The 23,004-nt window shown below is 44.3% G+C and overlaps 1 protein-coding gene across 1 annotated transcript in view; it reads right to left on the reverse strand.

The window, feature by feature from the left end:
- LOC138526217 (lysozyme g-like) overlaps positions 1 to 12,737 on the reverse strand; it is a 134,021-nt gene extending 121,284 nt beyond the window's left edge. Inside the window, exon 1 of the mRNA XM_069636684.1 lies at positions 12,674 to 12,737. Coding sequence (XP_069492785.1) covers positions 12,674 to 12,731 — 58 coding nt within the window. The 5' untranslated portion in view covers positions 12,732 to 12,737. The remainder of the gene's footprint in view (positions 1 to 12,673) is intronic.
- Between the last annotated feature and the right edge of the window lie 10,267 nt (positions 12,738 to 23,004).

Here is a 23,004-nt window from a genome sequence, read left to right on the forward strand (position 1 = left end):
AGTCAATGGTACAAATCACTTTGTGTACATCTTTCTTATTAAACCATGTACCATTCCTATAAGGAGAAGACGATAAATTGGTCTTTGTCAATGCATATAGTAATGTTTCTAACAGCATTCAAAAGGTCATACATCGGAATTGGAAAATATTAGAAATAGGCAAACATCCCTTAACAAGACCACTGATAGCCTTTAAAAGGAGTAAAAATATTCGAGATCAAATCATGAGGAACAACATAGTGCAGAAACCAGCCTAACAACAAATCCTAACTGAAAGCACAGGCATGACTAAAACTGCAGGACATGTCCCTTGCGGACAATGCTCCAGCTGCCCCCAAACTAAGAGAACGACTGAAATCGACCTGGGCTTACAAAAACCATGGATCCAACGTACATTGACGAATTGTAATTCATCAATGGTGATATACGCGATCTGGTGCCCCTCTTGCAAACTATATGTGGGCAAAACAGAGAGGAAAATTAGAACTAGAACCACTGAGCACAAATTTGCATAAGAAATCGAGTACAAGGAGCGTTGTTGGTAGATCATTTTATTGAATACATTCATAAAGCAGAAGAATTACGATGGACCTTAATATATCAAATAACATCAGGAGAAGACCTCAATATGAAGAAAAAAAGATTCCTTGCAAAGGAAAGTGAATTGATTTATCTAACCAAAAGTGCCGTAAATGGGTTAAACGAACGTACAGAAGAAGCATGATGAAAAATGGTATGTGTTTGATGCCCAGAGATCGATGCACTAGTAAGAGTGGCATTGTGTAGACAATATGGACAAACATGTGAGAGGGGATGTTGTTCCTAATGACTCATGCACTCTCATGTATATACTCACTAGCATCTAGGAGGTAGAGATAGCAGGTATAGCTGTAATTGACGTGCACCAGATGTGAGGTTTGTAACTCTGGCAAATAATATAATACAGCTAAGCATTTTATAGAACCCATAGATGGGATAATAGAGCTATACCGTGCTCGACATTAGGTGTTTAGAGTAAGACAATTGAATCAGAAAGGAAGTAACTAATACGTAATATAGTACACTCCCCATATTTTGATAGCGTTTGACTCACATACAGGTGAACCATAAGAGGCGAAATGAGTATGAACCGCCGCAACAATGTGGATAAGTATGGCAATATTAAATGCGAATATGTATGAGAATATATATTTTGAAGGGTGCACAAGAAATACTACGTTGGAAGTATGAGACTACAGCGCCCAGAAGTACGAGCAGTAAGCAAGACACTAGAGTAAAGGACCCAGGTATGACACGTGGATTTAACTGGAGGTTTCCTTGGCAACCAAATGAATGCCAGGAAGACACCAAGACATCGGTATTGAGATAAGCGGGTTTTCCAGTATTTTGCAGAACAAAGGTTAGCACTATTTCAATATGTGCAGCGTGCGTGTATATAAGCTATTGTGGTAGGAGAACGCTATGTTTACTCGTGCCGACTCTCACAGGTATTTTTTCATAGATAAATAAACGCGCAAGTGGATGATGCAGAGTGGAGACAGCCATCATACCCATTGTGTAAAGAGAGAGAGCTAGTCCGACATAAGGTAAGCAAATTAATATTGAAAGAGGCATTAGAATGAGTAATGCTCGAGTGACCGTGTGGGAGTATAGTACGTTGGTTTTGATCTATTCTTCCTGTTATAGGGTGGAAGCCAAAAGAGGAGAAGGAAACAACACGCGTAATTCGCACGTTCATAGAATCAGCGGTGTGATTTAACTCAAGGAGGCAAGATACTGTACGTTTTGAAGCAAGTAAGCTGATGCCTGAATTATTTTCACCCGTTGCGAGTATGTGCAACGATAGCTAGTTCAGACAGTCAGCTGACACAGGGTAGTTACCCTGTGATCTTATAGAACGTGGGACAACAGTACAGGAAAATATATTTTCGAGAGTAAGCTAGGAACAACGTTGAGTTTAAAGACACCATGCTAGGTATAAGATGACGTTAGTACATCTATTAGACCGTTCTCCCACATGCATGAATATAATTAGATTGAGTGATGCACTATGTGGTAGAATCGTAAGGAATGCTGCACTAAGATAAGATTGAGTTTAGATAATAGAACACTCAAATGCAAATATTTTCTATTCGTACTATAGAGGGTGCAGACAATAGAGAACCTTTAACAAGCTACAGCGACAAATATAAATACTCAGTGAGAAGAGAGACCCGAGAAAGAAAGCCACGTTTATCTCACAGCTGAAACTTGTTAGTCGGGTAAGTGGGAAGGGGAGTCAAGGTGCTGAGTTGTATCACAATAGTTGAGATTCAGACTCTTTAAGTAATTGTATAAAATGTGGAGATTAAATACCACGTAAATGAGGGAATTTATCCCCCATTCTGTTTATATTGTAGATCTACATTTGGAAATTCGGTGATGGGAGCTAGAAATTGAGCTACAAGAATAATGAGAATTCTACAGCCCCTTTAAGAAGAAAAGGCATTTTGACATTGGGTATGCGATAGTTTAGATTGCAAACTTGTTAGTGAAAAGTGGAAACAAATATTAGTGTACCCCTGAAGAAACTCCAGGATAACTGATCTTAAAGTGTGTGAATGAGGAGCGAAACATGTTGGGTGATGAATGAAGATTGAGAGAGAATGATGACTTTTAGAATTGTGAATAGTTATTTTAATGAGAAACTAGAAAATACTAGCAAACAAGGCGAATATCTGAAGCACATGAATGTTTGTAGAATCCACAATTTATCGTACAATTAAGGTTGAAGCTTGATTGTCATCTGTTTTTAAGTAAAACTTGTATAACTTTGAATAAAATATTTTTGTAAAATAAAAGTAGAATGGTACATGGTTTAATAAGAATGATGTACACAAAGTGATTTGCACCATTGACTAGCCCAGTCCCGGAGCCAAATGGATCTACAATATTCAACCTAAGGAATATTTGTGTGTTTAGGTCTAGGTAAACATGCAGCAGTAATAAGTCTGCGGTTGTTGTGGAGGCACAGACACTGATTCAACCTCCCTAATTACTAGGGATGCAGGCTATAGGATGGAGCTATGCAGTAGTTAAGCAGGTGTAGAGGTGATGTAATCTATCATGCAGGTGTTATGATCAAAGCACTACAAGAAAAGTTCCTAACGTGTTTAGTATTCAGGTAAGTAAAAAGAATGAAAACTGTCTGTGCGTTAGCTAATCATGTATTGTTATTAAGTTAAACAGTTGTTATTGACACCTGTATAAATACAATCAAGTTAATCACAACATTGAGTCCAGCACGCATTAGTGGTCAAATAAAATGAATGGGCGTCATTACAATTCCGGCGGTAGCCGTGCCGGTAAAAACGGCAGGCTGCCGCCGAAGTTGTACATTTGTCTGGCGCCTGGCAATGGGGAATCACTGGGGCATTACAGCCCCAGTGGTCCCTGATGCCAGGCGACGGGAAAAATTACTCCTCATTACTCCCCATTCCCATTGAGTCCCATAGGACTTAATGGGAATGGGGAGGACGGTTGCACGGGCACTGTGTGCAACAGTGCCGGTGCATCCGTCAAAGTCTGCGGGCGGGTCTGTTCCATCCGCCAGGTCAGACATGGCGGGCGGGAGGGCATCTGACCGCAGAACTCAGAGTGTGCCAGTCCCGTAACAACAGTGCCAGTACCTTACTGACACCGTTGTTACTGGACTGGCACATTTGTAATGAGGCCCAATGTATATGCTAGATATGCATGGTTGTAGTTTAAAAGCCATAAAAGTGTGGGGTCAACCAATGTCTCAATCTTTCTCTGTGTTGTGTGTATTTGCACACCAACAGACTCTACGCAGCTATGTGTTTGGTACGCCGGCACATGCAAAATAAAGAAATTCAGCTATGTGTTAGGTATGCAGTTAGCAGTATGGTGAAATTGTCGTGATAACTAACTCAATAATTAGCTGCGTATGTGTTGGTTATGCATGCAGCAATTTAGTTAGCCGTGCAGATGTAATGGAAGGTAAACACAGATTCAGTCTAGACAATTGCTAGCCATGCAGTCTAATACTGAGCCGAAGCAATTTCTCAATATATCATGTATGCATTTCAGAATGCTGTGTATGAGTTAATAGAATGTAGCATGCATATCTCACTATATAATATACACAGGTTGGTATTCAATGTACATTATATGCATTTCAATATATAATGTTTGCATTTCAATACATTGTATAAACATCTCAGTATACAATTCATATATTTCAGTATATACAGTGTAATCTGTCAATATAAAATGTATGCATCTCAATATACAGTTAATTCATCTCAATGTAGAATTAATGTATCTTAGTGTACAGTGTATGTGTTTCTATATAAAATGCATGCATCTTAAAATACAGTAGAAACCGTTCTGTATAAAATGTATGTATCTCAGTGTACAGTGTGTGTATCTAAGTATATAATATGTGCATATCAATGTATAATACATACATTTCAGAATATAATGTACACATTTTAGTATGCAGAATATACATTTATGAACCTTGAATTATGTCTCAAATGACCCGCAATGGAAGCTTCAGGCTCCGCTCGTCCTATAGAAGCTCCTGCTGTTTGTTCCCCTAGAACCTAAGGGTTGTGTTGCTCCTGCAGATGCTCATCTCATTTACAGTTTGTAGGGCCACCCTGTGACTGTCACATGCCCAAGTGCAAGGGACTTCATCACAAGTGGTATTTTTGTATTTCTGTCTGGTTAGGTTAAGGATATTGTATATAGTTTATGGATGATGGTGTGTTAAACAGAATAAACTCAAACTTGACTTTTCAAAACATGTTTGGCACCAAATACCCCGTTCTGTGCCCTTCTCTGAGATAAGGGGATGTATGCTATTTTGAGGAGCAGCAACATGGACAACCTTGAATTTCCAAGGCTGCAGAAACTGATTACAACATTGACTATTCACGTGTGACTCTGAGATAGCACTTGATAAACGAAAACCCCAGTAGCCTCACTTCAGGTTGGCTGGAAAGGTAGGGTGCAAAGCATCCAGTACCTAAACCGCTGGCATCTCTGCTTACAGTACTGTAGGGATGTCGTTTGAGAATTGGTAGAACCTCTTCTACCATAGCACTGTACACTTCTCTGTTGGCAGAAGTAGACCCTCTCTTAGCCAGGCAGAGCTCCTGTAAGGCCACCTAAATACGTAGGGACCCTCTGAGACAAAAGCAAATAATAGCAGTATTTTTGCTTTGTCATTTGTTGCTCGTTTGTTGCCCTCACTACTAAATTTAAGAGACACTTCTGCCTGTATACAGTAAAGTGGCTGTAGAAATGGTGCAGCTTTTGCTACTCACCCTCTTTTTCTTGCTGCAGAACGCCCTTTAATTCTAATGCCAGTGGCATTGTTGTGGATGCCACTGCAGCACTGAAGAATGGAGAGCAGGAAGCTGTGGTGCAGAAGAGAAGAGGAGAGGAGCCACCTCACACCCATCTCCTGCTCCATGAACTATTCCAGCTATGCCAATGCCCCCTTAGGCCAACGTATCTCCCTCGCCAACTTTTTGCTCTCCCTAGGCTTCTGTCATCGAATGAACAACCTCACACACATCAAAGGACGCACGCTTGACTGGATAGTCAGCCTCAATTGCAATATTACCATACAAAATAACTATGCATGCCCGTGGTCCGACCGCCATATAATCACCTTTGCCATCCAGGCAACAAAACCCCTCAAACCTCTTGGCCAGCGATTATCACCCTCCATGGCCCGTAACTCAAAAAAACCTACCAAAGAAAACATTCTTCCCTTCCTGGACCCACTCACATTGGAATCCACTTGCACATCAGATCCTCCAGTGTTAGCTCAGCTCTACATCAACACACTTACTGATGCAGTTAATACCAATGCCCCACTTACCCACAAGAGAGCCAGACCCTCCACGCACGTTAACGCCTGGTACTCCCAAGAGCTCAACGACCTCAGGTCCAAGAAAAGAACAGCAGAAACATGCTGGAAAAACTCCCCCACAGACACCCTCAAACAGGAATTTAACACCCTGGCTAAACAATACAAACAGGCCATCACCGTAGCCAAAGCCTCCATGCAAGCTATTCGCCATCCTCACAGAATTAGAATCTCCAATCCCTCAAGCCTCATCTGAGAACAAAGACCTCGCCTGGTGCACCAATATACAAAACACCATGTTGCAAAAAATTGAAATGCTACCGAAGAAAATAGCCATCAAACAAACCCATACAAAACTCATTCCACAAAACACCACTTATAACCTAAGTATCATTAGTGAGACATCTGGCACCCCTCAGTTCACATTTAAGAATATAACCACCGTAGACACATTGAACATCCTGAAAAGCCTTAAGCCTTCACGATGCAAAGGAGACGTGTGCCCAATCCCACTGATCAAAGACTGCGTGAAAGTATTGGCTCCGTTCGTCACTACTTTCATCAATGCCTCATTTTCAACAGGGGTATTCCCATCCCTGTTGAAAGAACCTTGGGTCCTACCGCTAGTAAAAAAACCTTTCCTAGACCCTGTCATCCCAAATAACTATAGACCCATAACTACCGTCCCATTCCTCCACAAAATTTTGGACAGATCGGCCTATATCCAGATACAACGCCATCTAGAATTTAAAAAAAACCTAGATGTCAGACAATCAAGATTACGCCCGGGCCACGGCCCGAGTCAGCACAATTGGATCTGAAAAATCAAATGGATGACATTAGAGACAAGGGCTCTGCTTCTCCTCTTAGACCAGCCTTCGACTTGGTTGATCACAGCATCTTATGTCACCATCTCACCTCTGCAGCCGCCTTCTCATACAAAGCAGCAGCATGGATCACCTCCTTACTGGAAGGGCGCGTAATGAAGGTATTCACAGACAAGCTAGCGCAGCACCCGCTCCCATCAACTGTGGAGTACCCCAAGGCTCTTGTGTCTCTCCCACCTTGTATAATATCTTTACTAAGCCTCTCTTTGACCTCCTAGACACTCAGGGCATCATCTACACTAACTATGCAGATGATACACAAATCCTCCTCCCACTATCAGGTATCTACACTCTACACGTGGCCATGCTAAACACCACATACACTACCATGCAGGCATGGATGTGAACCCACGGCCTTTGCCTTATCGATGAAAAGACTATACTACTTCTGGTCGGTCCACTCTATGTCCTAAACAAACTGAACGCAGAATACACTGCATTCAATATAGACGGCACTATGATCACAGTATCACCGGATGTGAAGAACTTTGGGGTTTACCTAGACGCTAACGTCTCCCTCTCCCATCAAGTCAATGCCATATCCTCATCTGCAGCATATGCCACTTAACTTCTCATTGCAGCCAGACGATATCTATCTAAAGATAACTGCCTAACCATAGCACGAGCAGGTGCTAAACTGGACTATTGCAATGTCCTTTTCGCAGGCACATCCTCTCACAACATACAGAAGCTCCAGACAATTCAAAATAATGCCCTGTGAGCGGCATTTAACTTACCTAAACATCACCATATATCTGAGGTCAGGAAAGCAGCACACTGGCTTCCGATACGTCAAAGAATCCTCTTCAAGACACTCAACATTACCTGCAGGTGTATATCTAAAGTGGCCCCACGATACCTAGCTCAAAATATTGTTCCCCATCAAACCGGTAGGCCCACTAGGACTCCCTACACCCATAGATTGGTCCAACCCAAATTCAAACGGACCAGAGCAGGGGGAGCAAGCTTTCCCGTCATTGCTGCAAAACAGTGGAACGCCCGCCCTCATCCCCTAAGGGCCGAAAACTCTTACTGGGCCTGTTGAAAAGCCCTAAAAACCTGAACTATTTAACTATAGCCTGAACTATTTTACTACAGACATCACCACCCACGCCAGCAGTTTTGACATGCCAACTGTACTGTCTCAGCAGTTTATGGATACCACTGCCATATCTGTACCATTATGCTTAAACACTACTCGTTGTACCTGTCAATACCTATGTACCACTGTCTGATCTTGCTCTAAGAACTTTCCTAGCCAATGGGCCTCGTGCAACTGGATTTTAGAGCCCTGATGCCCGAGGGCTTGTGTGTGCTGTATAAATGCAAACAAATAAATAAAATTAAAAAGTATCTGTTTGGGCCAAGTGTCACTAGCCTTCACCAGAGGGTCAGGCTGCATGTGCAGCCTACTCTGTATACTGTCTGAAGCTCCAGGTTCTAATATTCTGGAAGGAATCTAGGCAAGGCATTGGTTGGCAGGGGGTGAAAAAGCTGGCCTGAAGAAGGCTTGAAGTAGGTCTGGAGAATGATTGGTGCAGGTCAAATGCCACCCACAATCCACCAGTTTGCAAATACAGTTATGAGTTGGTGTTCCAACACTATCAATGCCAAACATAGGATCTGCACATCATTATACTGAGGGGACTTCTGTTCCAGGCCTTTTGGCAGGCATTTCCACCTGGAATGTTTGCCATTTGTACCATGGCAAAACAAAAGAGGTAATGGCTGGAAGGTTAAGAATTAGTCTTAACCTCCAGCATTGCTGTGGGAAACCCTCCAGACCATCCTTCTTTGCCTGCCAGGCTCCCCCATCCCTTGAGACTTCCTAAAACATGACGGCTACATTTTCAAAGACGCATCATAGGCTAGATGTTCCTCAGCCCGATTGATAATTTCACGCAGTAAACCACTTGAGAAACACTCATGAGAAGTTCATACACTCCTTGAATTCAATATGGCCACACTAAGAGGCTTCCAGCACAATAAATGGATCGGCAAATCTGTGGGCACTTTACAAGAGATTAAGGGGCTCATTATGGGGGTCATTACGAGCAACCCAGTCTGGGAAAAATGACGGTAAAACGGCCGGTAATACCGGATCCGGCATTTTTCCCAGACCGGCATACTCCGAGTTTGCCGATAGGGACACTGAACTCCCAGCAGGCCTGACCTGCCGGGAGTTCAGGCCCCTACAGGCAAAGAAAAACCCCTATCACCGGCACTGTTACTACCGGTGCTGGTGATAGGGGCAAGCCCATTCCATAGAGTCCTATGGGACTCTATGGAATGGGAACTTACTGCCGTTGCCGGCACCCATAATATCCCGTTAACACTGGGATATCGGGTGCCGGTAACGGTAAGGTGAGTTTTCCAGTACCAGTGCTACCGGCGAGTTACCGGCAAACTCGTAATGAGGGCCTATGAGTTGGCCGTTGTGGAAATAACATGCTGGTATTAACATATAACGGCATGTTACTGCACCGGCCAAGTACGAGTTAGCCGATGATGTGGACTCTATGGGAATAGGGAGTTACAAAATCCAGCACCTGATTTCCCACGCCGCCAGAGCCTGTAATGCCCTGGTGGCACCGTGAAGTCAAGCGCCGGATTCCGTGTTATGGGTTTGGCGGCAACCCGCTGGTCGCACCAGTGTGTTACCGCCAACCTCGTAATGAGGCCCACTGTGTTGAATCCCAACCTGTAGCATCCTCAGAGATAATCCTGCTCTTGAGTGCCTTTCACCCTACATGTAAAGCCGGAGACTACCATGCAGCAATGACTGGGCCACGCATTGTGAGATTCTAAAAAACTGCACTCAGAGAATGGGGTAGTCCCATTCACTTTGGGAAAATCTTTTCTCCCTCATACCCCCATATAAAGAGCCAGCTTTTGACCTCCCTGTGCCAAAAAAGGGGTGGACTGGCCTGGATGGAATTCTGGAGATTTCCTGGTGAACCTCTGCACCAATAGCCTCTTTTGAGTGGAATGCAGTAATGAATTTGTTACAAAGCTTCCAGCATATGTTAATATGGGGCACCTTTGAAAAACATTTTCAGGGCAACTTTAGGTATCCAGACCAGCCATGGTGGCCAATAATTATCGCCTTCTAGCAGATCTTCCTTGGCCATCCAAAATATTGGAAAAAAGTATCTTGTTACAGCTCCATGCATCTGTGGACAAATAGGAGATATTGGATATATTCCACTCAGGTTTCCATCCCATCCGTGGAGTAGGGACAGCACTAGAGCCACAGTGGGGTCATATTCTGGCCTAGGATGTCGCCCTTTCTCTGCTGATTATACTCGACCTTTCAGATGCGTTCAATACTGTGGATCATGAGCTACTTTTGTCTGGTTTAATCTCTGTTGCACATGTTACGAAACCAGCTTTGTGATGTTTTCAAACATTTTACATTTATTGAAGGCAGAGGATTAAACTGGGAAATATGTTTCCACCTCCATTTTGTTCAATCGATTATTATTATTATTGTATTTATTGAGCGCAGACCTAGCTTCGAGAAGCAACACAGCTCTTTACATGGATATACAACAGTACAGATGCATAACGGAGCGCTTTTCAGAGGTTACAACAGAACAGAGATACATCGGGGGTAGGATACGGAGGGGCACAGAGGAGGGGTAAAGCTGTACAGGGTGGCAGGGAGGAGAGGTGCGGACGGCGTCTATAGAATCAGGTGGCATGGGAGGCAACATGATGGACTACTTGTTGTGGTATGCCCCAGGGGTCACCCTTGTCACCATGCTTTTAAAACTCAATTGTATGCTTGTTGTTGAACAGCCTAAAAACCAAAGACTGCGTCACCATACATATGCTAGGTGGTATGCAGATGTATCTATGTGTTTGTGACCCTCAGCTTTTCTGTGGTGTCAAACTACTCTCCAATGTAGCAGAATGGATACAAAATGCAATGCGTCAAAAGCAGAGGCAATACTTTCGGCCCTCGTCACCTCCTTGAGAGCAAAATGCTGTTCCACCACACCCTTGGTTGTTTGGCAGCATAGGCCCATGTTACATAATAGGGCAGCATTGAAGAGTGCTTCTTCCCCCAAAATAAAATCACGCAAGAGTTGATGGCCCACTAGTTAACTCCTAATTGGACTATGTGAATCCCCTCTATGTTGGACTACTGGACTACCAGCTCCAATGGTTTTAGGTAGCCCAAAATGTGACGGTGCATCTTGCTTCTGGTCTACAAAAAAGGAAGCAAGTCCTTTCCTCTCCACTCTCCACTGGCCCTTCACTAGCTCCCAGTTCATTTTAAAGCGGTGATCAAACTCCTCCTTACTTTTAAGTGGGGCCATAGTTTCTGTATCTTTCCTTCAAAACAAGATGTTTCCATATTCGACTTCTGGATATCTTCGAACTGCAAGTCAGCAGCTCCTGATAGTGCCACAATCTTTATATGGCCTGGGAGATTGTAGATTTGCCCTATAAACTGACCCGACTCCACTCAATGGAGTGCCTTTCTCCTTGAAATTGAGGGTTAAACCAATTTCCAACCTTTCGCAAGTCACCAAAACGTTTCTTTTTCACTGAGCCCGTTCTCTGTTTATTGCCAGCGAGAAGCAGCTTTTTCGCACATAGATACATTTATGAATACAGTTTTGTTGGTTACAAATCATATAGACATCAAACTATCCTTATGCTAAAGAAAACCGTGCAAAAACAAGTCGGTGTAAATGTGCCCTCTTTGTGTATTAGCATGCTTCAGTACAAAAGTACAAAAGTTCATCTCGCACTGAACTTTCTGTTGAAACGACTACTGGGCACATTTGTTAAAACTAAAGGCTGAAGGCTGCCTTTGCTGCACTCTAGTTCCCATGCATCACTACACAGATGAGTCCCGAAGTCTGTTCAGCTATTCTGGGCTGCCACCCCTGCTAGAGGCCCACAGTTTGACCGTTCTGGAGGTGACGGAAAAGTTGGACGAGGTGCCCGGATAACATGGGCAGGATCCTCCTCCCTCCCCCCTGTGTACGGGGGAGGGTTGTGGCAAGCGCGCCAAACGCAGGCAAAAGTCCGCGAAGGGCAACAAAAGAAGGGGGCGTGCCTATCGGCATATAATCTGGCGGGCCTCCTGCTGCAGAAGTTTCCAGTCTGGAGCAGAAGGATGCCCACCGCACCGGAGGACTTGTTTCCATTTTCCACCCGCCCACCCTACATAAGGAACAGCGGTATGGCAAAGCCTGGCCGTTGATGTCGCAAACGGCGAGGAAGTGTTTTGGTGACCAATGGCAAGATACAGACACCGAATGAGCCGTAGGAAAGCCGGAAGGGTCTTCGCTCTTCTCGGGACCAGCGCCTTTTGGGGGTCTAAGCGGCGGGGGCGTCTGATGGTCGCAATGAGAGCTCAGCTTCCCCGACTAAAGAGCACCCCCCTTGCCCAGGAGACCTGCAAGGGCAGGCGGGGCTCAGACACAAAGGGTTGGGGGAGCTGGGCCTACTGTGGACTTCATTCAGAAAACGGGGAAGCAGGTTTTGGACAGGGAGCAGTCGCTGCACCTTCGAACTATGTTCACAAAGTTGTTTGCAGTGTTTTGAATTTATTATGTTGTGAAAATAAATATGCGGCCTTTTTATTCCACAAAGAAGACATGTCTCATTCTGCACCTTACTGAGTGGGTTATGAAAGGGGCAAAGAGAATGAGCAAATATGATGGTACAAAGATGGACAAATGCCCAGGTTATCTCCCTGAGCGTGGCCAAGTGGAGCTGTTGGGGAGGCAGCAAAAGCACACCTGTGGCCTTTGGTATGCCTTCTCAAGTCCCATCTCTCTCGCCACTGTATAGAAATAATTTCCCCTAACCTATGGGCCACAAGTCTCAATCATTGTCAAGAGAAGATAACTAGGCACAACGTGGTATGAGCAGCACTCACCAATGAAGGCTGTTACAAGCACAGTCATCAAAACGGCAGCCATGTTGATGTGTTTCATCCCGTCAGCCCTACACAGATTATAAATAGAAAGATCAAATGCGTTAACACAATGCGTACCATTTTACATATAAACTAGTGGCCACACGCGTTACTCATTGGCAACGAAAACATAGCAGGAGAGAAGCATGATTTAGGTAGTCACTCGCGCTCGACCTTCATGTCTGTATCCACTGAATGACCAATCAGTGGGCTTTATTGCCTACAGGTTTTGCGCTTTTTACATAAAACTGCAAGTGCTGGATGGGGACATGGTGCCATCTGGTAAGCTTGTCTAGCAATCACAGATCAAGGCAGCCGGGCGGGATACTGCAGAGGCGCGAGGATGCATAGCTCATTGGCAGCCAGGGCGGGGACTCCATTTCTAGCACCAAGCAATAGGATACCTGGGGGGAAGATGGGCTGCTCTGAAGGGCTCCGCAGTGATACATTGTGGGTTGGAGAAAGGGAGACACATTCTAGGATTACTCCCAGGGGTCCAGTCCTAAAGAAAAGGGGGGGGGGCATTAACATACCAATTAAATGTGCATATCAAGGTGCCCTCTGGAAACAAGTGGGAGGACTCTGTCCACCCACGTGTACCCTCGACTTGAGCCCTGATTACTCTGGCACTATAAGCCGGTAAAAATGTCACTCAGAAAATGAATCATACCCTCTGCTTCAAATAAAAACCTGAGGCTGGAGGTAGCGTTCTTTATAACGACTGGCAGGCAATGGGCGACTTGCAGAGGCGTTGCTTGGGGGCGTGGGAGGGTGACTAAGGGGGCTCTAGCCCCTGGTCTTTCCCGGATAGAATCTCAGGAGCTACAACCAAAAGGCCAGCCAGCCCCCAGTCCCGACAATTCCGACATTAGCATAGCCGTGGGTCTTTTCCAGACCTAGCAACACCTCTGGGCGACTGAACATATAAGTGATGCAAGCTTGTTGTCAGCAGAGCTTTGGACCGACCTCAGCCACCTGTGCTGGCTCCCTCTTCAGCCGCCTGCACCGATACCACAGTGAGAAGACTTATATACCCCCACCTGTTATCACGAGGCCGTTTCCCCCTGAGAGGCTGAGCAGCTGGCGTGCCGCATTCATCATGACACACCTGACAGGAAAGGTAAACACGACTGATGCCAAAGGTGTATTTTTAGTGGTGGTGCTCCTACAAAACATTAAAGATGTCGGGCCACTAACAAGCTGCTTGCTATGGCGCACACCAAAAATATTCCCACGCTTCGCATCAAAAACACAAAATCAAAAGTATGAGTTAATGAAAAAGAAAGAAATAGGGCCAGATGTGTTCTAACTTTTCAATTTGTGATGAGGCACAGATGGTTGTGTAGCAGCTAAGTTAAAATCCTGGCAACTCAGTGGGATTACTCCATAGGCAAAAGAGGAAGGGAGCCTAAAGTCTAACTTGAAAATATTCCAATTCGAAAAAACATCTAACCTCAAGTTGTTAGGATAGCTCAATTGGTCAAGTGCCTGCTGTTGTTCTGGGAGTAACATGCAAGTTGGAAAGTGTGGTGGGATGGCGGGCCTTTAATTGTTTGGCTGCTCATGAAATGAGTAACAGATTTAAATTACACTATTTCTGTAAGTACCTTGAGAGCACCTAAAGTGCACAGCAAACAAGGCCAGTTTCGTCAGCAGCAACCAGGACAAGTGAAGGGATTTTCTATTTAAATGGGCACAAACAGGAGAGCGTGATCTACCTGACAGTCAATGTAGTGTTATAAACTAAGCAGGATTCCCAGGGACATTGATCATTATCCCATTATTCTGTCACTTTTGATGTATGCAATGAGAAGGGGAGAACAATTTCATCCAAACCCCATAAGCACCCACATTTTTTTTGCGAGATTCGCCAAACTCCCCTAATTTTGAAGTCATAGGGGTTTATGTTCGAGTTCTCTGTAGTTTGACGGTGGGGACGCGTTTCATTTACACTGTAATGTAAGCTAGTCCTTGACGATACATTTTGGCTGTTTGGCCATTTGCACTGAGGGCTGCAAATGTAAGGGCCCATAGGCAGTGTACAAGCATGTACGTCGCATTTTGCCCTTCAGTTGTGAGTGATTATACTCTGCCTGGCATGCAGGGAAGCATTTACTTTTGATTGTGAGTGCCGGTTGCCATGCACGCATGGCAAACAGCATTCATATATATTTTTTTTTTACATTTAGTTTGCAAAAGAAAAAACAAACTTTTTAGTCATTCATTACGACTTCCAACTCATACATATCATGTCATCTCAATTCATTTAATTTCATCTGTTTGCATAATCCATTGTTCTTCAAGTCTCAATAAGGATCATCAAGCCTGTGGTGTCATTTTTTTTCTCTTCTTTCTCTTGTTATAGAGAGTGTGGTAGGATCATGTCCATGAAATTCACTACAGCACAAGTTGAGTGTTCGTCCCTGAAATTGGGTAGCTCCACCAATCTTCCATATTCCCGTTTTTTTGAGCGAATCTCCCAAGGTGAAGTGAACGCTGAGCCGTTATTTTGTGGCATTCAATTATGAGATGTTTGCTTGTTTCGACAACTGTCACACAAAAGCGACATTTGTCACTGCAAGTCCCCGGGTCTTTTCTTCTCCATAGAACCTCATTGGTGGTATAGAGGTTTAGTCGTAATCTTAGGAACTGGTTCCGATGGTATCGGGAAGGAAATTTGGTGAGGTACCTCGGTGGTTCACCCACTTTGTGACTCGAGGTTCCTAAATCAATTGCCGATGATAATTGGATGCGTTTTTCTATATTTATTATCCAATACCAATTCCTAAATTTGACTTTAGCCACTTGCGGAATTTGCAAGACCAGAGACAAACTTATGTGAGCAGCTTTTAGAATCGCCAGTAATTTCTCCTTCTCCTCCCAGGTGTTTAATAGGAACGCTGATGGATCCAAGCTTTTTTCGTGCAGTATTTGATACGGTTTCACTGGGGGTGTTAGGCGCATTTTGCGTAGCGCTCTTATTGATTTCCACAATACCATGGAGTGTAAAGAGTCCAGACCAAGTTCATGTCTTATTGCAACCATGGGCGTACTTTGTGGAAGTTTCAATATTTTTTGCCAAAAGAGCCCCTCCAAGGTGGGCCAAATTTTTGCGTCAATGTTCCAACCTGCTTCGCTTCCAAAACAGATTGCAGGCGCAACTTTTTGTAGATAAAATGTTAATATTGGTTGAAAGGTGAAGAGCCCATCATTTGCGTGCAATTTTGCTCCTTGTTGTGCAAAAGTTTTAATTCGAGCTGTTATATCATTTGTCCAGCTCCATTCTCTTATTGAGATGTTGAAGGAAATTCCTAAGTAGCGGATTGCTTCTACTTTGGCCAAACACTCATCTTGCACCATCCACCTGAAACAATTTTTCTTGTTGCCTGGTTTTGTGCCTATTGCAATGACTTGGGATTTATTTCTAGTTGATTCACGACTAGGTAGACATGCAATGCCGCCAGTAATCGTTGGAGTCCAATTTCCGTTGAATCAAGTAGTACTACGTCATCTGCATAGATCACATGGCTTAGGGGCTTGTCATTAATTTTAAGTGGAAAGGCCTTTATTTTTTCAAACGCCGCTGGAAGGTCGGAAATAAAGAGTTTGAATAGCAGAGCGGCCAGGGGGAAAACCTGTTTCACACCCTTGGATGTTTTTATTTTATCAGACAAGGCACCTTCAGCATTTAAACGCACTCTGATGTTGGTGTTGGCATAAAGTGCCATCAGTGGGTATAGTAAGTCCAGGGGGCACCCCCAGTTTGTGAGTTTTTTCCACAGGAGCTCACGATTGATACTGTCGAACGCCTGTTTCAGGTCGACGAACGCAAGAAAAAGTCTTTTTTGCGTCGTAAGGTTTCCAGTTTCACCATGTTTAACAGTAGCAGGTTGAGCTCCACTCCAACACCTTTCGTAAAGCCTGTTTGTCTTTCATCAATTATATTAGCTCTGTTGGCCCAGTTTGCGATTTTCTTCTGGAGAAAGGAGGCAAATATTTTCCCCGTGGTATCCAATAGGGCTATCGGGCGGTAATTTATTGGGTCTTCGCGATTCCCTTTTTTAAAGATTGGCACTACGACCGCACTTTGCCAGGAATCTGGGATTTTTGATGATGCTGCTATTTGATCGAATAAGACCTTGCTGAATTTTGCCTAGTTTTCCTTGTTAGCTTTTAGCATCGAGTTCGAAATGCCGTCGGGCCCTGCTGCTCTCGAGATCTTTAGGTGTTGAATTGCATTTTCGATATCTTCCAAGGGTTCAGTTACTGACCACTCACAAGGTGCAGTTGTTACTATTGGAGTGTTTACTGCGTTTTGGATATTAAAGACATTGGTGTAGTGCTTTACCCACTCTGATTCACTTACACCATTTGATAGCGCAAATGCCTGGGTTAAATGGTCGTAGTTAATAATTTGCCAGATGTTTCGGCTGTCATTCTGAATTATTAGTTGTAACATATGTTCAGCTTGTGTTTGTAGCCGTGTCCTATTAAACGACTTTAACCAGTTTCGGTAATCAAGACGTCTCTTAGTCATCAAAAAATGTTGATTTATTCCACCAGCTCACTTTAACAGTCTCAGATCCTTTTTTAGGGATTTCTTCCCCTCATTTAGAACTGGGTTGAAAGGGTGTTTGCTCTTTGGTATTTTCAAATTGTGCTTGTGAGCACATGAGGTAAATTGCATCAACAAGGATGTATAGTTGACTTCCAAGTCTCTCATGTTCATACGAGTAAAATCAGTTGTCACGTCGATAATTTGATTCAAATTTATTCGCAGCCTATTTTGTGCCTGGTTTATGCTTAAAGGCTTTTTATATTTCAATTGATTTGTATTTTGTGCATCCCAGTGAAGAATTAAAGCGTTGTGATCGCTTTTTGTTGAGTGCATTATGGATAACTCTACAATATAGGTATGTAGATTTTCTGATACCCATATGTAGTCAAGAGTTTTTTTTGAGTCTCCACAATGCCAAGTGTCTCCCGCTGGGATATCGCCTTTAGTGCATCCATTTAGCATCACACAATGGCGTTGGGTTAGTTCGTATTCCCACTTGGTCCCTCGGTCAGCTGTTTCGGTTGGCACTTTGGTCCTATCCTGGATGTTACATACTTTTGCATCATCGAACCAAGAATAGTTCAAGTCGCCACATATTAGGATAAACGGGTCGTCAAAGGCATCTAGGCAGTCATCAATTTGCGAGGTAATGGCAGATAAATAGGCAGAAATCGTTATCATTGCCGGATTCCAATAGGTGTTTATGATCAGCATGTGTTGTTTGGTTTTATTGACTTTGCTGTCGGTTTTCCGCTCCACGATAAGTGCCTGCACAAAAAGATTAGGGTTTGAGGTACTTATGACATCCCATACTGCTGATTGTCAATCATGGTTACTAAGCCGGAGAAAGGGCGGCCAAATACGTTTTTCCCGGCCGTGTTTAGAAAAATGGAGTAAACATCACTCTGGGGTGTGTCTCTTAACCATGTTTCTTGCAGACAGATTATTGTGCTTTTAATCTGGTTGGGGCAACTTCCGTGAAAGAGATGGGCAAAACCACGAGTGTTCCATGAAGTTAGTAATTGGGCCAAGCTTCTTGACCCTTCGTTATCCTAAGTGTTTATCCTGGCATTTTTTGCAGCGCTTGTAGGGTCAGATTGGCGTTTCAGCTCTTTCCACAAGTCAGCTCGATTCGCGATTTTGGTGTTGGCAGAGCGCTTGTTGGTAGCAGGCGAGGCTCTGTATAGTTCCACATCTTCACATATAGATAAGTCGAAGCCAAAGAATAATAAATCATCTTTGGCATCAATAAGAGGCCTTGCAAGTTTCATTGACTTCATGTGAAGAATTAGCCAATCTGATTTTGCTTCGGATTTGTATTCTACAATCGCGATATCATCGGATCTTGTGTTGCGTAATGCCGGTATGTAATGCAAAAGTCTCATTACATTTGCCCTATTAAGATTAACCTCATTCTTTTCCTCCAAGATATTTTCCAGTTCCAATCTTAACCAATTAGGGTTTACAGACTCTCGACAGGAGATTCTTTCTTTCATTTTTTGTTGTAGTTGTTTTTGCAACTGTGTAGTTGTTTGTTTCGGGTTGAAGGTTATTAAGTTTGAATCAAACGACTTCACTGATTTTCGTCTTGCCCATGGCGACTCCTCCATACCAACATGCAAGCTATTTTCTTTTAATGCAGCTAGGTTTCTGGGTGGATTCTGTGCCATACTGGGCCGTTGTTGTTTTTTTTTTTCCATCTCCAATTTGGCGTCAGCATCATGGGCTGTTTCAGGACAGTAATAAGTTGTTTTCTCATTACCTTCAAGTGCGTCCTCGTTGTCGATTGAATATGTGGATAAATCGCACAAATCGATCGAGGTGTTTGTATCGTTGGCCGTCGAAGAGGTCGAAGTATCATGTCGGGGGGAAATTCTGCCGGGGTCGGCCGGGCCGTCCGCAGACCTCCAGGCAGGGAGGCCCCAACTCCTCCCGTGTATATCCCAGATGAGATAGAGTATGAGACACACACAAGGAGCAAGGTGACTCTGCTGTTTATTAGACAAAACGGCAGGGATGGGTCAAGGAGCGTACGCGTCCGTCCTGACACACACACAATCGTGGGGCTCGCAGGCCCTTTTTACTGTATTATGACGCGCTACTTGCGTCACTTCAGAAAGTTAACAAAAAACCTATCGCCACTCTTAATTGGTTGCTCGAGTGGTAGGGTTAGTATAGCACACATATAGAGAACGATGTTAGTGGACAAAGGGTAGTCAGGTGGTATATCTGGGTTGTCCCTACAATTAGATACATGAGAATTGTTACATGAAGACTCCTGGGGATTGGTTAACATTACTGGCGTCAGTGATAAGAGCCCCATGTTCTGATTGGTGCGCCCGTGAGCTTCCCAGCCTGGGACCACCGCTGTTCCCAGCTCTCGGTGTACCTGCAAGTTGCAACAATGTTTCACTATGGGTACGTGCAGACAATGTGAGGATTTACTCATAGCTGGAAGGCTGACCGCTCCCACTGTCGCAGATGTCCATTGAGCCTTTCATGTGTATCTGCCTGTGTCCCGTAGCGAGAGATCCAGACGCCTCTTCTCTCCTGGGTTTGGCATCTCGTCAGGTTCGGCTTGGTCACGTGGGGAGGGACCGTGAAAGAGGCAGAATTCTGCACAATTAATATTGCTTTTCCACTGTGCGTCTGGTTTAATTTGCCGGTGTGACTTTAACGTTGGTGCGCGGAGTACGAGGTTGCAACATCGTGCCTTTGATGATTTGTTCTTGGAATGTGGGTTTGCAACATTGCGACCTTGGCTGATTGCTCCACCGGGCTCTTTCTGCAGGATCAGCAACCTGACTCTTGCTTTGTTAATGTCCACGGGAGCTCTTGTTTGAGGCCTACTCGGGCCTGGTGCATAAGTGGTCCGTTTGGTGCACAGGTGCTTTAGGTTATAGTAGCATATAGTTCCATGACCAGTATCGTGTCTTCATTATACCTCTCATGGTGGTAACGGGTTTCAAGAGAAGCGTGAGCAAGCTTTATAGATGAGTTCATGACGCGTCTTGCGTTATAGCACTGAGTATATTCTTTGTGTAGATTGGTGTGGGAATGTCCAGTGTGTATATTTGTACAGATGTGCTTCCCGTTGTCTAGGTCGTCATGGCATCTCTAACGACGTGTAGATTTTAGTCTAGTTGATCCGTGCCGCAGGTGTCGGCATGGCCAGTGCGGGCTGCTGGGCAGGCAGATGGACACATCCGTATGTTCCTGTACCAGGGTATCTGGTCGTCTGGTAAATGGACAAACTCTTCTCGTGGCGGGTGTCTGGGTCGTGACCCTCTAGGCCAAGCGCGAGAGGTGAAGGACGGGAGCCTGGTCTTCCATTCTCCCACTTCAGTCCCCCCTCTGGTCGACTTGTCGACCACAAACATATCCTTCTCGTTATCTCCTCTTACTCGCCATATCTTAGTTATTCCTCCGAGATGTCCATAATGGTTTACATGATCTTCAAATGACCAATACATATATTCACAGGTTCCTCCAGGAGTACAGTATACCCATCTTCCTATGTAGCTCGTGGGGTTTCTTGGGTTCTCGACCTTCACTGATGGTGGGTCTAGATGGTTGGTGATGATTTGGGTGCGCAACTTCTCCCTCTCCTGTATTATCACACCTGTATGCTGGCCGTCATCTGCTGGCATCAAGGGGTGCATTCCCACCATTTCCAGCAACTCGTCAGTAGTACGTGCCTTCCGGGCCTTCCAAAATCTAATTATGATCAGCGTAGCTCCAGCCAAAATAGTACAACCCACTATTATTTTCAGTCCATCTGACAGCCAGGATGGCATCCATGACCATAATAGTGAAAACCAGCTCTTATCCTTGCTTACACCGTTACTTTCATCCATCATTTTGGAGTGCATCTGGGCCAATTGTGAGACTGCTTCTGTCAGTGTACCATTGTCAGCATCGTTGGCAGGTATGAACGTGCAGCATGATTGTCCTATCTTTGCACAAACTCCTCCTTCCATTGCTGTGAGAAGGTCCAATACATATCTGTTCTGGAGTGCTACCATCCTTACAGCTCGCAGCTCCTCTTTTATTGCGTTAAACCCATTTACTGTAGAATTGATGGTCATCATTAGTTCCCATCTAGTTATTTGGAGCCATTTTGCGTTTGCGTAAGCCTGCAGTCCCGGGTGTATTATTGAGGAGAAGAACATTGCTGCTCTGCTGAATAGTCTGTGTTCTGGCGGTATTGATGTTAGTGCCGTTTCCGACCTTCCCCACAGGTAATTTCCTGTCAGTGGCTCTCCTTGTCTTTTTCTCCTATTTAAGACAGTATCATTGCTGTTGGTCCTGTTCCCTTGCTCCTCCCGAAGTGGTGCAGATCTCTTTTTTCTCTTATCCCCTTCACCCATTTTAGGAAAGCTCGCCACATTGACGTGCTTCTTAGGTACCACTAGTGATGGTACATTGACGTGTACCATTGTGCACACACCATTCCACAGGGGAGGCAGTGTATGGTATGCCTTTTCTCCACAGGCCCAATAATGGTCCATTATTACTGCTGTTCCCGCTCCCCCCTCAGGTAACTCCATCACACTTGCACAATTGGTGTTATATCCTACGTCCACCTCTCCTTTATGCTGGTAGCATACCTTGGGCGCAGTCAACGGTAGTATTGTTATTGGGTCTTCATCTTCTTCTACCCACGTGAGCATTGGTACATACTTGATCCACGTCGTCCAACATCGGTGATTGTGTGTCTCGATGGTTGAGATAGTTTCTTTTGTTACCATGTTGCTGCCAATCACTCCTATCTCCCAACTGTTGTCCAGATACACCTTTCCTGTTATCGTCACCAGCGGCCTCTCCCAGCATCCTTGTTTATCCGGAACTTCAGTGGCGTACCAATCACATGGTAGATACTGCAGTGTTACTTTCTTTGTTTCTCCTTTTGCAGGGCCACTTGTTATGTATTTGAATGCTTCAGCATGTAAACTGCTCTTGTGGTAACTCAAATAGGTCTTGAGGAAGTTGTTTTCATATGGGTATGAGTCTCGTGTTTTCCATGTCATGTGCACTACTGTTCCTTGAAATCTTCCTTTCGTTTGGAACAGTGCCAAGTATATTATGCACTGTGCTGTCTTTTCATCTATTTCTGTGGCAACAAATGTTCGTGAAGCACTCATGGCGTATGGTATTAATGAGCAAATGTAGCAGCTATCCTCAGTTGTCTGCTTACCAATGCGGGTCATGTGTTGGTGCCATATGTTGTTTGTGACGTGTGTTGAATCTTGTATATAATTATCAATACCTTTATTGTCTGAGTATGTGCTGCGTTTAACTCTATTTTGCTTGGGTGCAATGTTACTTCTACCACCTGACGTAACACCTGTTGCAGCAGGGGACGGGGGTATATTAGGCTTGGGTGCAGCAATAAAATTGATAGCATAGCTGTACTGCCAGACAGAGGCAGCCAAGAACCCGGTGATCATCAAAATCCCTATTATTTTTATTACATATGCTAATCTCACCGGCATTTTGCTCTTACCTTGCTGCAGTCCTGGCAGCGTATTCTTGCGACGTTAAAGTTGCCCGCCTAAAAATTCTCAAAATGCTTGTTATTAAATGTTAGTTTTGTTTCCTTTAAGCTCTCCCTATCAAATAGTCATTCAGTGCCCAGGCGAAGAGCTGCTCCCACGCTACTCTAAGTGATCGGTCTCTTAGGACCGGCAAGTATGGGCGGAGGTGGGGCATGGAATATTCTATGGCCAGGAGG

This window comes from Ambystoma mexicanum, chromosome 7p (genome assembly GCF_040938575.1).
Source record: "Ambystoma mexicanum isolate Mex_15411 chromosome 7p, UKY_AmexF1_1, whole genome shotgun sequence".
Lineage (NCBI taxonomy): Eukaryota > Metazoa > Chordata > Amphibia > Caudata > Ambystomatidae > Ambystoma > Ambystoma mexicanum.